This window comes from Dendronephthya gigantea, unplaced genomic scaffold (assembly GCF_004324835.1).
Source record: "Dendronephthya gigantea isolate DGI-Jeju-01 unplaced genomic scaffold, DenGig_1.0 000329F, whole genome shotgun sequence".
NCBI classification, from domain to species: domain Eukaryota; kingdom Metazoa; phylum Cnidaria; class Anthozoa; order Malacalcyonacea; family Nephtheidae; genus Dendronephthya; species Dendronephthya gigantea.
Window position 1 is genome coordinate 76,120 of NW_021163339.1, and position 15,148 is coordinate 91,267.

The window sequence follows — 15,148 nt, forward strand, 5'->3', positions numbered from 1 at the left end:
AATTTTGGAACCGAAAACATTAGCAAAATGCGAAGAAAGAGGCTTCTGGTATAATGTCTATTCTGTGCTTGCGTGTCAAGTAACCGTTTGGTCCACGCGTTCGTAATTTTGACTTTTTTAAATAAATCCCCGCTCACCAAAAATGATTTGACAAAAAGACACGATTTATTCCATTAGTTTCTCCTAAATCTTCTAACAATATTAAGAACGAACTCTTTATATAATAGATTCCAGAATGATATATCTCCAAATTAGATGTAAAAGGTTCTTTTTTAAGAAATACGCGTGCAGAGCACTTATTTCAGCAACCGCGCTGACATATGAAATATTGCATGTGCCTTGCATATACGTTGCTCAACAGGTATTACTCGAAATAAGAAATATTTATGCAATAATTCAACACTGCTTTTGTTAATCTGTATCCGAATTATATCAGTCTCTACTAACAAAACTATCCCTCAGCGCTTCGTGAGCGTAAGGTCTATCATCAATCTTGTGACTAATCAGCCATGATACAAACTTCCGTGCTTTACGATCACCAAGCCTCTTCAAATTGACAGAGTTTCCTTTCAAAATATTTTTCATTCGATCTATCTTCAAGCCGAAAGGGTGTTCACCTTTAGTTAGAATGAAGAAAGCAATCATACACTGTTATTTTCAAGGTGTTATTTTAATACCCTATGAAAGGGTTTTTAAGGGTATTAAAAATTTTGAACTACTTTAACCCCAATATTGGGGTTAAAAAACACCTCGTTGGGATTAAATTAGCACTATTTGAGGGGTTAAAACTTTCATTTTTGGGGTGTTAAATTTTGGTGCTATTTTGACACCACTTTTGGAGTTATATAGGTGGGTTTCACTCAAGATTAATACATAGAGAAACACTTGGTGGTCAACTTCACAAATATTGCCGAATTATGCCTTGTGGAAGTGAGCAAATTTCGTTAAATTGGACATAACATCTACTCAACATTAGGTTAAAACCTACAATGAATATTTTACTTGATTTTATAAATATTTCTCCATCAGGAGTTGACCACCAAGTGCTAAATTTGTCACGTGACTGAAACCCAGCTATTAACTCCTCGGTGGAGTAACGAGTTCTAACATTATATATTCATAATGGAGATTTGAAAACAAGGAGTGAAGATTGGTGATGCACATCGCGTTAATGTTAATTTTTATTGAAATTGAACAAAATTTTGCATTGAAATCATTTACTACATCAGAATACGTGATGAAAAGAATGCCTCGGATAGTTGTGGTAAGTTTATAACGATAAATGTCAAAGAATCAACCGTTAGATAGCGAAATACATGGTCGATCGGCTGGAATAAAGCATTGACTACCGATCATTATATATCGAATTCTAATGACCAAAACGTCAATGTTTATAACGATAAAGGAGCATATACGTTGCTTAAACATTATCTCACATTACTCTAACATCTAAATCACAAAAAAATTCGAAATCACATTTTCAACAGACTATATAAAATAGCTCACTTGATATATTATCATGGAAATGTGAATTGCCCAAGTTTACATTTTATTTGGTACTTTAGAACATGATTTATTCATGAATTATTCAGTAAAAACTATGTTTAAAAAGTACCAGGAATGGGTTTTATAATATTACAAGGTCCCACATTACATGGTTGTTTTAGGGTGATCCTGGATATTAAAAAAAAGGAAGATTCATTACAAAATAATTAACAAAAAAACAGGAAAATCTTTGGTATTTGATTTATTATTGAATGAACAAGCATGCTTGGACTTCTTGCACATTAATTGTCTGAAAGTTGGTTGATATTTGAGTGTAATGCTCAAATGCATTAGCTATTTAAGGTGGCTCCCTACAGTTTTAAGAATATTGAAATCTTGTGGTTTTGATTTAAAATTTTAGCACGAGATTTCTTGGTAAGTATAAGAAATTTCCCATATATATTAACCAACATTCTAACAGTCAGAAATTGCCCATAAGCATGACGTCTTTACCGTTGTTATGGTAACAATGGCGATTCAATATGGCCGACATTTTACCTATTAACGCATTTTACTCGAAAACAAGTTCGGTTACCCCAATTTTTTATTTTATAAAAAGTTTTCTTACAAAAAAATGGGAAATGTGAGCAAGTTTAAAAATATTCTATAGAGCCAAAAAATTTCTATAACGAAAAATCACGTTTTTTCATTTTTAATAATTTTGGCTCTATAGAATTTTTTTTAACAGGTTCATATTTTCCATTTTTTTGTAAAAAAACTTTTTATAAAATAAAAAATTGGGGTAACCGAACTTGTTTTCGAGTAAAATGCATGAATAGGTAAAATGTCGGCCATATTGAATCGCCATTGTTACCATAACAACGGTAATGACGTCATGCTTATGGGCAATTTCTGACTGTTAGAGTGTTGGTTAATATATCTGGGAAATTTCTTTTCCTTACTAAGAAATCTCGTGCTAAAAGTTTAAATCAAAACCACAAGTTTTCAATATTTCAAAAAATTGTAGGGAGCCACCTTAAGTGCTATAAAAAATTGATTGCTCCATTTTTGGATAAGTTTTAACATATATGAGAGTTAAGTGGCATTTAAAACCTTGATGATATCTTTTATGCTACAAATTTTTAAGTAATCCATCTCTCAAAACTGACCCTTAAACATGTTGTATATATATAGTTAACAAGCTATATTCTCCTCAGGCTATAAATACAATTTTTTGTTCATATTATTTGTCAAAGAACCATGCATTGAACAGTGTAGATCATGTGAATCAAGCATGGAACAGTGCAGATAATTTAGAGCCATAATTATACATAATATGTATTGCAAGGCTAATTAATCTATGATTTGATGTTGCTGGTTATTTTGCATAAATGTTATTGAGGTCTACAAGTGGGACATTGGAAAAGACAAATAAATTAATTGTTTCTCATATATGAAAATTTAACTTTCATGAGCCATCAAGAATGTTAATTCAAAAGGTCAAATATTTTAAAAATGATTTCTGATTAAACTGAAAAAGTAAGTGTTTTGTTAGGTACAACAGAGTATGCTCATAAATTAATAAAGTACAAAACATTAATGATAGTGTCTTAACATTAACTTTCCTTTCAAATTTTGGCAGTTGATTATATAAAAATCAAGACAAACTGACTCAACTAATCAAGAAAAAGAAAACCTCATGATGTGAGTTGAATTGCCAGGGATACTATGCTAAGACTTCAGGTCTTTATATAGCTCAGTGGCCAGGTCTTTCTTGTCGAAATATTTGCAAAGTACACACGAAGCCCTCGCTCGCTCCGTGAAAAGTGCTCATTCTCGGTACTATTCATTCGAAAATGGTAAACTCAATAGAGGACTACCAACTGTGGATGCGTAAAGCTGGATTTGGCGACTACTGCGAGCTATTTCAAGGTAAATATTTAAACTTATTCTTGCATTTAGTTTTCCCGCCTTTTTATTATGTTAACTTGGCCTGCAAAAAAAGACAAATTTATTGCAAGATTCTGATAGTTTGATTCTAAAATGTTTTTCAAATAGTTGTTTCTATAATTTTTGATGCTGGTCGATTTATTTTTTCCTGTGGGGCTGTTGGGAAAATAGTTTTTCAGTTGCAAAAATGACAGGGAAGTGTTTTTGTGTTTCTGATCAGCATGAATACATGATATCGCCAGCCTCCGATATTTACCTTAAAAGTTCCTGGGATATTTTAATAGTCTATAACAATTCGCATTCGTATCTTTAGAAGCAGTAGAAGGACAGAGGTCCACAAGCCCGATAGAGGGTAGAAGAAGCAGTGCCAATGGGTAACTCAAAGACAAAGTGGGTTGAAGGATTATTAAAATTTCTGAAGATTTGGGATGCATTTCAATTCCAGAAAGCCCTAACCTAGCAAAACGATGTTGAAAACAACTCTAAAAAAAGCTGTTCAATTTTCAATGGACGAAGCAACTTATACTGATAACACTGGAGGCAGCAAATCTAGGTATGTGGAATATTTTTTTCGAATTTTTTTATATTTGCTAAGCCTAAATTACTTGAAATTATTTCTTCCTTATACTCACATGTTTCTGCTTATTTGTTTGAGTATGTTGGCATTTTGGATCACGTAGAACATGTCGATTTTGCAGGTCTGTTGAACAAGGTGCTCTAGTGTATGCATACACAGTACACTACTCAAATTTACACTCATATACATGCAATTTTTCTATTTGTTCGTAGAATGAAGACTCGTCTCGTGCAATTGGCACAACAGAAAACCTCCGCAAATTTTACTACGAGGCAAATTGTAAAAGAAGAAACGTGGATCAGAATTGCTTACAACCAGATCATCATCTTGGTTGAGTGAGTCTTAGCTTAGTAGAACTGAACAGCAAGTGCCTTAATGACTATACCATTGTGTTTCATGCATGCATGCTACTCCACCTAAAAACGTTTTCTTTAACTTTTTTGCAAATGTGCATGTGTATTAAAATGTAAATAAAAAGTATTAAAGAACTATACTATAGAAGCAATTCCTTTAATGCGTAGTTAACTAGCTGTACTCAAACGGAAACGTAATTGATCTCATGTGTTCAATATTATAATAATATATAATAACGATATTTGTGCTGCTTGTTTGTTGATTCGGTATTATTAAGGTTTTCCACTATATAGGTGGAGGTGGAAATCTTCGATGGGACGGAATATTTCGCTCAATTCTCTTTTCAATTGTGAAATTAAACCGAAGCAGATTCACTTGATAGATCACAATTGAAAAGAAAATCAAGCAAAAAATGTCTTTCCATCGAAGTAATTTACCTTTAGGTGAGCTTTTAAAAGTTCACAATTAATTATTTTAAAACCTGTGTCTTTTAATCCCTTATTGGTATTAAGTAAATTTAACACTCTAAACGGGATTAAATTTTTAATACCCAACAGGTTCATTTTAACACCCAAATAGGTGTCACTTTAATCCCAAAATCGGGGTTAAATTTTAATACCCATAGGGGGATCACTTTAACCCCCAAAAAGGGCTTATTTTAGACTTTTTTTTGTAACCCCTATTTTGGGGGTTAAAATAACTCGTTGAAAATAACAGTGTACCCGCCACATGCACATCCGATTTCTTTTTGAAGAGACCTTTTTCTTTTTCCTCTCCCGCTTTTATTACTTCAGGCGACATCCATCCTTCGGTACCTTTAGCATCTGTTTCAACTGCCGTTTCGTTTTCCTTTAGAATTCGACTTAATCCAAAGTCTGCCAATTTCATGTGACCTTCGATACAAACCAGGATGTTTGATGGTTTTAGATCTCTGTGCAATATTCCTTTACCATGAAGAAATTCAAGTCCGGAAAGAATTTCTTGCAACATTCGTGGACCATGCTCTTTTAGCTGCTCAATGGTCTCAGAATCAACAAGATCCGTCAAGGTTTCCTCACAAAGATCAACAATTAGATACGCAAAATTCCCGTCGTTATGAAAATGTCGATAGCTCACGATAAATGGAGAGTTGCCTGTTTTTATCAGACTCATTATTTCTTTTTCATTTTCAGCTATTTTGTCGCATTTTTGCACCACCATTCTCTTAACAGCAACTTCACTTCCATCCATCATGAGACCAACATAGACACATGAATAACCACCATCGCCAATTCTGAATTGCCCATGGGCGACAAAACCCTGCATAGGAATTTCAGTCTATGAAAAAAAAATCGTAGATTTTTTATACATGGCGTGAAGAAAGAACGCGACTTTAGGTGATATTGGGCAACATTGGGGAAAAATTAACAAATATAATACAGTAATGTGCATACTAAAGTATTATTACATATTTCTAATATGGGTTATTACAAACAAAAATACTGTAAGGTAGTTGAATGAGTAATTGTCTGAAATAAAGTCTGTTTTTAAGGTCGCTCATCAGGCTGTATAAGAAACAGAATTAGTTAACTCTTTGAAAGGCACTTTGCCTCAAATGGCTTGAAACACCAAAATTCAAAAAACTAAATCTAATCATTTTGCACAAACGTTTTCGCTTTATTGAAAGCTCCTCAGGTGCTGAATACTTGTAAGAAAGCCGATTTTATTTTGTTTTCATCAGGTTATTACAAATTATTTTTGACAGTTTCTTTTCAAAGGTTATCTCTTTACTTGGTTTTTACTTAGAAGTTATTTTTTACGGTATCTTTCGGACAGTGATTTCTTTTCTTGGTTCTTATTTAGAAGTAATTTTTGACAGTATCTTTCCGACACTTATCTCTTTACTTGTTTTTATTTCGAAGCTAATTTTTATCTCTTTACTTGGTTTTTAGGTATAGAAGGTTTTCATATACGTTTATCGGTTTTAATTTTGAAATTCGCAATCGAGGCGAGGGCTTAATTTGAAATTCAAGATCAACAACGGGCTTGGAATTTGAGATTTAAAACTGGAATGGGTAGCCCTCTGCCCTCTCTTCCCTGTATATATTCACAATCCGCCACCAAACTTTCACAACGAGATCTTAAATGAAATTTCAAAAACAAATGAGAACAAAAGATCATGACCCAGTCGGTTCACAGTCTTGGTAATTGCCCAAATTCATTGAAGGAACCTTATATAAATTTATATAAAAAATCTTTCAAGTACTACCTTCTCTAACTGGTTGCAAGTCGTTCTTCTCAGTGCATGAATTTTCTCACGATGTTTTACGGACTTTTTGAGAACAGTCGCAATTTCATCATGACCAAGGTGAATACACAATTCAAGAAGATTCATATTTCTTCCATCAATAAGAAATGTCCCACCTTTCCAAAAAATGACTTACCAAATCGACCGAATTTTTCACGATTGCTATCTTTAGAATAATAGCGCCAAGAGTATGACTGCCGACTTTATTTGTAAGAGCTATATCAGCAACCTGTTCGACAAAATACTTGATCATTTTTAATCCACCAGTATTGACAGCAGCGTGTAAAACTGTTGTTCCCTTACTATCTTCACCATTTACATCAGCGCTCTTTTCAACAAGATATTTCACTATTTCGAGCGTACCTTCAGTAACAGCAGCATGCAGCACAGTCCATCCGTTAGCATTCTTGCTATTAACATCGGCGCCCTTTTCAACAAGACATTTTACTATTTCTAGCGCACCTTCAGAAACAGCAGAGTGCAGCACAGTCCAACCGTCAGTACCCTTGCCATTGACATCAGCTTCCTTTTCTACAAGATATTTTACTATTTCCAGTGTACCCTCAGTAATAGCAGAGTGCAACACTGTCCTCCCATCGGAATCCTTGCCATTTACATCAGCGCAATTTTCAACAAGATATTTTACTATTTCCAACATACCTTTACCAATAGCACAGTGCAGCACAGTTCTTCCGTTAGTCATTTTGCCATTTACATCGGCACCATTTTTCACAAGATATTCCACCATTTCCAGTGTACCCTCAGTAACAGCAGAGTGCAGCACAGTCATCCCGTCGGAATCCATGCCATTTACATCAGCGCAATTTATGACAAGATATTTTACTATTTCCAGCACATCTTCAGTAACGGCAGAGTGCAGCACAGTCAACTCGTCAGTATCCTTGCCATTCACCTCAGCACCACTTTCCACAAGATATTGCACTATTTCCAGTGTACCTTTGGTAACAGCATAGTGCAGCACGGTCAACCCGTCAGTATCCTTGCCGTTTACATCAGCACCCTTTTCCACAAGATATTTTATTATTTCCAGTGTATCTTTACCAACGGCAGAGTGCAACACAGTCCAACCACTAGTCTTTTTGCCATTTACATCCGCGCCCTTTTCAACAAGGTATTTCAGTATTTCCATAGAACCTTCAGCAACAGCAGAGTGCAGCACAGTCCACCCTGTAGTCTTCCTTCCATTTACATTAGCGCCATTTTCAACGAGATATTTTACTATTTTAGGTGCACCTTTAATAACAGCAGAGTGCAGCACAGTCAACCCGTCAGTGTCCTTGCCATTTACATCAGCACCATTTTCAACAAGATATTTTACTTTTCCTAGCCCACCTTTAGTAACAGCAGAATGGAGCACAGTCCGCCCATCCGAATCCTTAGCATTTATATCACCGCCCTTTTCCACAAGGTATTTTAGTATTGCAAGTGTACCTTTAGTAACGGCAAAATGCAGAACAGTCCATCCATTAGTCTTGTTGTCATTGACATCAACACCCTTTCCAACAAGATATTTTACTATATCTAGCCTACCTTCAGTAACAGCATAGTGCAGCACACACCAGCCGTCAGAATCCTTGCCGTTAAAATCAGAGCCCATATCAACAAGATATTTTACCATTTGCAGACTGCTTTCAATAACAGCAAAGTGCAGCACAGTCCACCCATCAGTATCCTTGCCATTTACATCAGCGCTGTTTTCAACAAGATATTTTACTATTTCCAACATACCTTTAACAATAGCACAGTGCAGCACAGTCCTTCCGTTATTCATCTTGCCATTTACGTCGGCGCCATTTTCCACAAGATATTGCACTATTTCTAGCCTACCTTCAGTAACAGCAGAGTGCAGCACAGTCCACCGTTTTTTTTCTTGCCATTTACATCAGCACCCTTTTCAACAAGATGTTTCAATATTTCCTGCGTACTTTCGGTAACAACAGAGTGCAGCACAGTCCACCCGTTAGTTTTCTTGCCATTTACATCAGCACCCTTTTCAACAAGATATTTTACCACTTCTAGACTACATGAGGTAACGGCATAGTGCAACACTGCACCTCCTTCCGTATCGAACTCATTTAAATGAGCTTCCTCTTGAACTAGATATTTTACCATTTTGAGCAATCCTCGAGTATCTGCTTGTTCGAATTGCTGTCTCAGCTCATCCCAAAATTGCAGCTTGCTTTCTTCTCCGCGCACACTCATACTTTACTTGCCCGTTGAAGTACCTGTACCTATGAGGGATTTAAAAAGTTTACTCTTGCCCCAAAATTTCTTCCTGAACTACAAATTCTTTTTAAAAAATAGTTTTAAAAAACTATAACGCCTGTTTTCCAAAGGCCCGTTTCCACTTGCAATTTTAGGTACGATTTTATGTTTCATCTTTTGGGAAATGTGAACGAGTGACTAATTACGAATGCTCTGATGAATAAGAGCTCTTATTTGAGCGTCCGTAACTAATTCACTCGTTCACATTCATCAAAAGAAGAAAATCGCACATGAAATCGCAGCAAAAATCGCCGGTGTAAACGGGCCTTAAAGGTCCACACAGACCGTACGCGATTTGGGAACGCGGCGCGATTTTTGTATATTGGCGCCCATAGACTCCATATTTGGCTGCATCAGCCTGCATGGAATAAATTTATGTGCTTCTGAAAACTGAAAAATGAAAGACCTCGCTCACACTAACACTGAATGAGCGGACGCTCATACTCAATGAGTGACCTCGCTAACTCACAACTGCGCAACTCACCAATCAATGAATGTCCTCCCACACTCACATACAGTAGTATAATGCTACACTCACATTCCAACTGTTCAAAGACACCACTCACACACAAGCGAAGCTCAGGTTTTGAGTGAAGTGTGACAATCTCGTACCTAAAGCCCGCGATCCTCGGAGGAAGGAACGGCGAAGGATCTGGCATAATCCGTTATTTGCCCCGAGATTTTTGGAAATCCTGTTTCACAGCGCATGCTTTATTTGCATGCTAATTTCAAGACGAAGGAAATAAATAACGATATACAAAATGTACTAAATTTTCTTGAAGCCATCGACCATGCGTTATTCAATCCAATTCAATTCAATTCAATTCAATTCAATTCAATTCAAAAGTCTTTATTAGAATACTCAAAACAAACGTTTGAGTTTACATAGATTTTTACCTGGGTATACATCATTATGAGTATTTACATCAATTAAAAGTATAGAATTTAAAATCTCTGAAGTAAGAATAAATAGAAACTATGATGTAATAACCTAAGTTCTAGAATAACCTAAGTTCTAGTTCTATAATAATTTATATAAAATTAAATAAGCATCTATTTATAAAAGCTTTTTTGAATATCTCTGTTTTAGCTATTGTGAGTTCAAATTCATGGCCTCTCTGTCGCAAAAGGCGCTTTAACTTGCTAGGTGATAGTTTATGTAGAGCATTGTTTTCGTCTTCCACAATTCTTGACCACAACTTTTTGTCTCTGTTTGTTATTACTACTTTAAAATCTGATTTGTTGGTAACATTTCTGTAGGCACGATTAATAAACTTATGGATCTGGCTGATATATTTATAGTACGATGCCCCACCCGAGACTTCAACTCCAAAAGTGAAGAGGGAGAGAATAAGACTATTGAAGAGAAGTTCCATCTGATGCGAAGAAGACCCATAACGTTTGCACACTCTCATTCTTTTACAAGCCTTTTTCATTTTCTCTTCAAAATGTTTATCCCATTTTCCAGGTATTTCTTCTATCGTGACACCCAATAATTTTAGCTATTCTTTCCGTACTATTGATGGAATCTACTCCGGAGGAGGGAAAGACACCTAGCTTTGCACGAACTATCATTTCATAGGTTTTATTCATGTTTAGAGACATTCCATTTTCTGTGACCATAGTTCCATATTATCCACTTCATCCCCAGCTGAATCTTCGTGGTCATAAACTGGGGCGATTATTGTGATATCGTCACCAAATTTAGATAAATAATTGTAGAGATTCACCAGCTTAATATCATTTAACCGTTACGGTAAACATTACGGGACCAAGTACAGTTCTCTGGAGTGCGACACGATTAATATCCCAAAATTCAGTTGTGACACCATCAACTTTCACTCTCTGTTTACGGTTGCTTAAAAAGTCAATCATCCAATTTATAGTGTATGGATTGATAGGTACTTTCTTGATTTTATTGAACAATATATCGTGTGGCCTCGTGGAAATTTTTGAAAATCGAAAAGTTAATGACCTATATTGCCCTGTGGGATTAAATGTGTGGGAGGAAAATTAAACTAATCTAATTTAAAGTGACTCTCGTGTTTTCTCTGTCCGTTTTGTCTTATTGAGCTTCCTCGACGTTTCATATGACTTTTACTCCGTTGGTCCACTTCGATTCTGGTCCACTCTGAAGATTCTGGTGTTGTGCACTCCTTTTTAAAGTGAAGGTTGAGGGACACACCATCAACCAGAGTGGGCTGATCCTTATCCAACCAATCAGCGTTGTAAGCAAGAAATGTGGGTTGGCGTTAGAAGCTCGCGCCAGCTGTTATATTTTGTTTTTTTTAAGATGTTGTCGTACAGTCGAGTTGGTCTTTTGCTCAATCGATCAATACTTAAGAACGTTCATAACTTAAATTAATTTTTATCAACAAATATAAAATTTTCAAACATGTCCTCTGTGAACCTCACTTCACGACTTAACTACATATAGTACTATTTTAATCGAATTAAGCCTTCTCGACGTATTGCTAAAATGCTCGACCGCGAGAAATATAAAACACAGTTGACTGACATAAGAGCTTGCAGTTGCCTAATGCACCTATATTTAGCTTCGCTCGGGCTATAAAGATACGCAAACTTTTACCCGCAAAATATCACCGCCCGCCATATTTGCCCGAAGACGGCCTGCAAAGGAGGTTTACATGTTTATGACAGATGGCCAAAATGATTGACACTAAGATTACTGCATTAATTATTTACCGAAACTGTCTAGCTTGGAAGGAAAAGTTTTTGATATTTGCGAAAAGCCAAAAATTATATTTACTCATATTTTCTTGTGGCAAAAATCAAATACTCGTCCACGCATGGAAGGTGATATCTCCTATTTTTATAATTATGGTAATATGCATGCATATCCTGAGCATAATTAACCCTTGCGTAGCCATAATATATTAAGCTTAGGTCCAGCTAGTTCAGGTAATTGTTTGCTTTGGTTGGAAATTTTCGATTTTCACGAAATGGCGAGCAGGGCCGAGCTAGAACGATCATTGAGGGTGTTTATTCTTATATTTAGTTCTGCCGGACGAATTTTATTTGCAAGCCATTGCATGCAGGTACAAAAGAAATCTGTCGGGCAGAACTGAATATACGAAAAGTACCCCCCAATTACCGTTCTAGTTTCGGCGAGTTTCGGCCCTGCTCGCCACTTCGTGAAATTAAAATCATAAAATTCTCGTCACGCGTTGGCGGATCGCGTCGGGTGAGTGTCGGCTTTTATCGTGACAATATCGCCTTTGTCTGCGAAGAAAATATTCTACTTGTAAAACAAACTGTGTCACATCCGTCACGCTATTTCGCACTTCGCCCAGGATTAAGAAGTTAAACCATCAAGCTGGCAGGGTTCATTTTTTTATCAATTTTAACGCAGAGGTAGCGACGAAACACATATAAAGTGAATTGTCACATGAAACAAACAATAATATTTTAGTGATAACTGCGATCGAACTTTGACCTCGATCTGCGGTTAGTTGAGCCATTTACAATCGAACTTATCAGCATTTGTAATTTGTATTTTAACTCAATTTGTGTGGCCATTCAAATAACATTGAATAAAACGTATTTTAAAATCCCATAGCTAAAATTAGTTACACTGGCATTGAAATGCTATTTACCGTATCTATACTTATGCAAATGCTCTTTTTTGATAAAATATTGGAGCTTTGGACTCGGTTGAATCGAAGATTAAACTTAAAATCACCCATCTAAAAGTTATGTTAATAAAAGAATATAAATATTACTGTTTATTTTACACACTGAGTGACTTTCGTGGAAAATAAAGAAATTTAAAGTGCGAAATTTCGAACTTCCATGTTTTTCTGAACTGATCGACTTAAAGTCAAAAGCCGTTATAATTTAACATGAGTTCCTGTTGATTATATAAACTATACAGAGCTTGTGGCAGAATCGATATCAAGTGATCGAGTAATTTCCACTGAACAATTTGGGAATAAAACGAGAACGCACAATACTTTCAGACAAATAAATTATGTTCGAAAGTTGCACATTGAAATATTGCACACTTTGTCTTTGACCATAATAAACAAATGCATAGTAACATTATTAATATTATACGAACTGTTAAACGAACAACCGGCAGAATATAACGACAATAACGTCTGAATTAACAAGCTTCCTCTCTGGCAATGAAATCTACCCAACGAAGAACCCATTTATTGTGACAGTCAGGCCTGTTTGGCATTCAAACATACAATATAATAACGCGATGTAGCGATACACAATGCCTCATACTAAACAATGAGCACATGATAATACAGTCGCATCTGAGTTCTGTCGCGCTGAAGCAAATTACTCTGATTATTCGACGTTATTTATTAATATCGTACCTTCAATTCAATTGTTTATACCATAAAACATCATAAGGATTCACGATACAGCGTCGTAGCTAAACGAATATTTTTGATAATAAAATTTTAGTAATCTTAGGGTGCGATTAAATTTTTAATTATTCATGTTGCCACTGAACTATATAGTGATTGCTGGAGGGAGTGCTGTTGACTCAGAAAAACTAAAACAAGAAACATAGCGGATTTTTTCGTGCTGACGCCTAGCAGGTCTATGGTTCTGATAAAAACTTGTTAGAGACTTGAGAGATTTCAGAAGTTAGTAACTCTTATCGTAACTCAACTTATCCAAGCGATGCCTCAGATTAATTTATTGGACCAGCCTTTATTGGTTAAACAAACAATTTTTTGTTTTTTTCACCAAATTACATTGATCAAAAAAGATTTATCTCAGACGACGAATGTTAAAATTCAGGAGCGGTTAGTTTTAACATTCAGTTTTTACAAGAGCGGAAAATTCACTGACTTGAACGTTGAGATAGTTGAAGTAGATTGCTCAAGTTGAAATATCTGAATAATCAATTTGGAAAACAGAAATATTCCAAAGAAGCTAACTCAGAATATAGGAGAGTAGGACAGGCATGCATGTGTACATAATATGAGGACGAAAAATTTACGAGCAGTCTGCTGATAATATTCTTATGAGTTTGCATGGTGACATCAATAAGTAAATTAGCGTGTAGGTACATCACGTAAGTATTTAATACTGCAAAGCTTTCGGTGCATTAAACTGGGCCTTTTTCAGTACAATTGTGTGACTGCTCATCTACTCGTCACTTAAATATCACTTTTGTCCATAGGCAGCCCAATGGCGACTCGGCGGATTTTTTTTTCGTAAGCAATCGAAAGCATCCCAAACAATCGAGAGCATCAATATTACGTCACGGAAAACGGGCTTAGCTTGCCTTTCGGTCAAGCACGCGTTCCACGCGAGACTTTATTCTAGGCGTGATATATTCGGAAAGACGCAAACGTTGTAAATTTTACTGCATATTTTGTTTTAATTTTTTAATATAACTATATATGATTTATACGATGATTTCTTAAGCATACCATGCAGGAACATACGGTAAGTTACCGTAAGTAGTTTCGTAATGTTCTTTGTATATTAAAGAAATACTACTGAAGAAAATAACGTATTTTAAAAATGTATTTTAAATAACCATATAATGTTAATTATAATATCTTCTCAACATTAATAGTAATTAGAGGGTAGGGAATAAATATTCAACAATACTGCTGCATTTAAGCTGACAAATTTATGATGTGTACGGTAATGTCAATGATGATGCATGTAACTCAAGGTAATTAAATTGTGCTAGTGCTACTCTGAGTTACCAACTAGGCAAGATAAAAAATTAGCTTGAACACTTTTTCAGCTTGACCCCATGTGGTCGAGCTAATTTCCAGAGTACAAACATCAAAATAAAATATGTAATGATTGTGCAACGTGGTCAGGGAAAGATTTTAAATAAAGGACATTGTCCAAAAGGACATGTGCTCCTACTACATCACGTGTCTTGTTTGGCAGAATTGATTTTGCCTCTTATAACAAAGTTTTGTTTGGCTAATTAGATTTTTATTTTTTACAGATGGATATTAATGAAATCTTTGCAGCTGCAACCAAAGAGATTGAGAACAACAGTTATCCTGGACTATCTGATACAGAGGACTAAGGGTTTGTGTTTTTGATTTGTTGCCTCTACAGCAAGAAAACATAAGATCATTGGCTGTTCAGGGTACCCTAAATAAATTGCTGTGTTTTACTGTGCTCTACCAGAAGATAACTTAGAGAAATTTATATCTTCGTACAACAGGAAAACAAATGAGACTTTGAAACTT

The 15,148-nt window shown here is 35.5% G+C and overlaps 2 protein-coding genes across 2 annotated transcripts; both read right to left on the minus strand.

The window, feature by feature from the left end:
• Positions 1-432: 432 nt before the first annotated feature.
• LOC114542039 (serine/threonine-protein kinase/endoribonuclease IRE1-like) lies at positions 433-6,766 on the minus strand. The gene is made up of 3 exons (XM_028561790.1): positions 6,615-6,766; positions 5,089-5,683; positions 433-617 (listed from the first exon to the last, which is right to left on the minus strand). Exons 1-3 carry the CDS (start codon positions 6,738-6,740, stop codon positions 433-435), a joined length of 906 nt encoding a protein of 301 aa, XP_028417591.1. The 5' UTR covers positions 6,741-6,766.
• Positions 6,739-13,379, minus strand: LOC114542046 (putative ankyrin repeat protein RF_0381). Its single transcript, XM_028561795.1, has 2 exons — positions 13,289-13,379; positions 6,739-8,905 (listed from the first exon to the last, which is right to left on the minus strand). Exon 2 carries the CDS (start codon positions 8,443-8,445, stop codon positions 6,751-6,753), a length of 1,695 nt encoding a protein of 564 aa, XP_028417596.1. The 5' UTR covers positions 8,446-8,905; positions 13,289-13,379; the 3' UTR covers positions 6,739-6,750.
• Between the last annotated feature and the right edge of the window lie 1,769 nt (positions 13,380-15,148).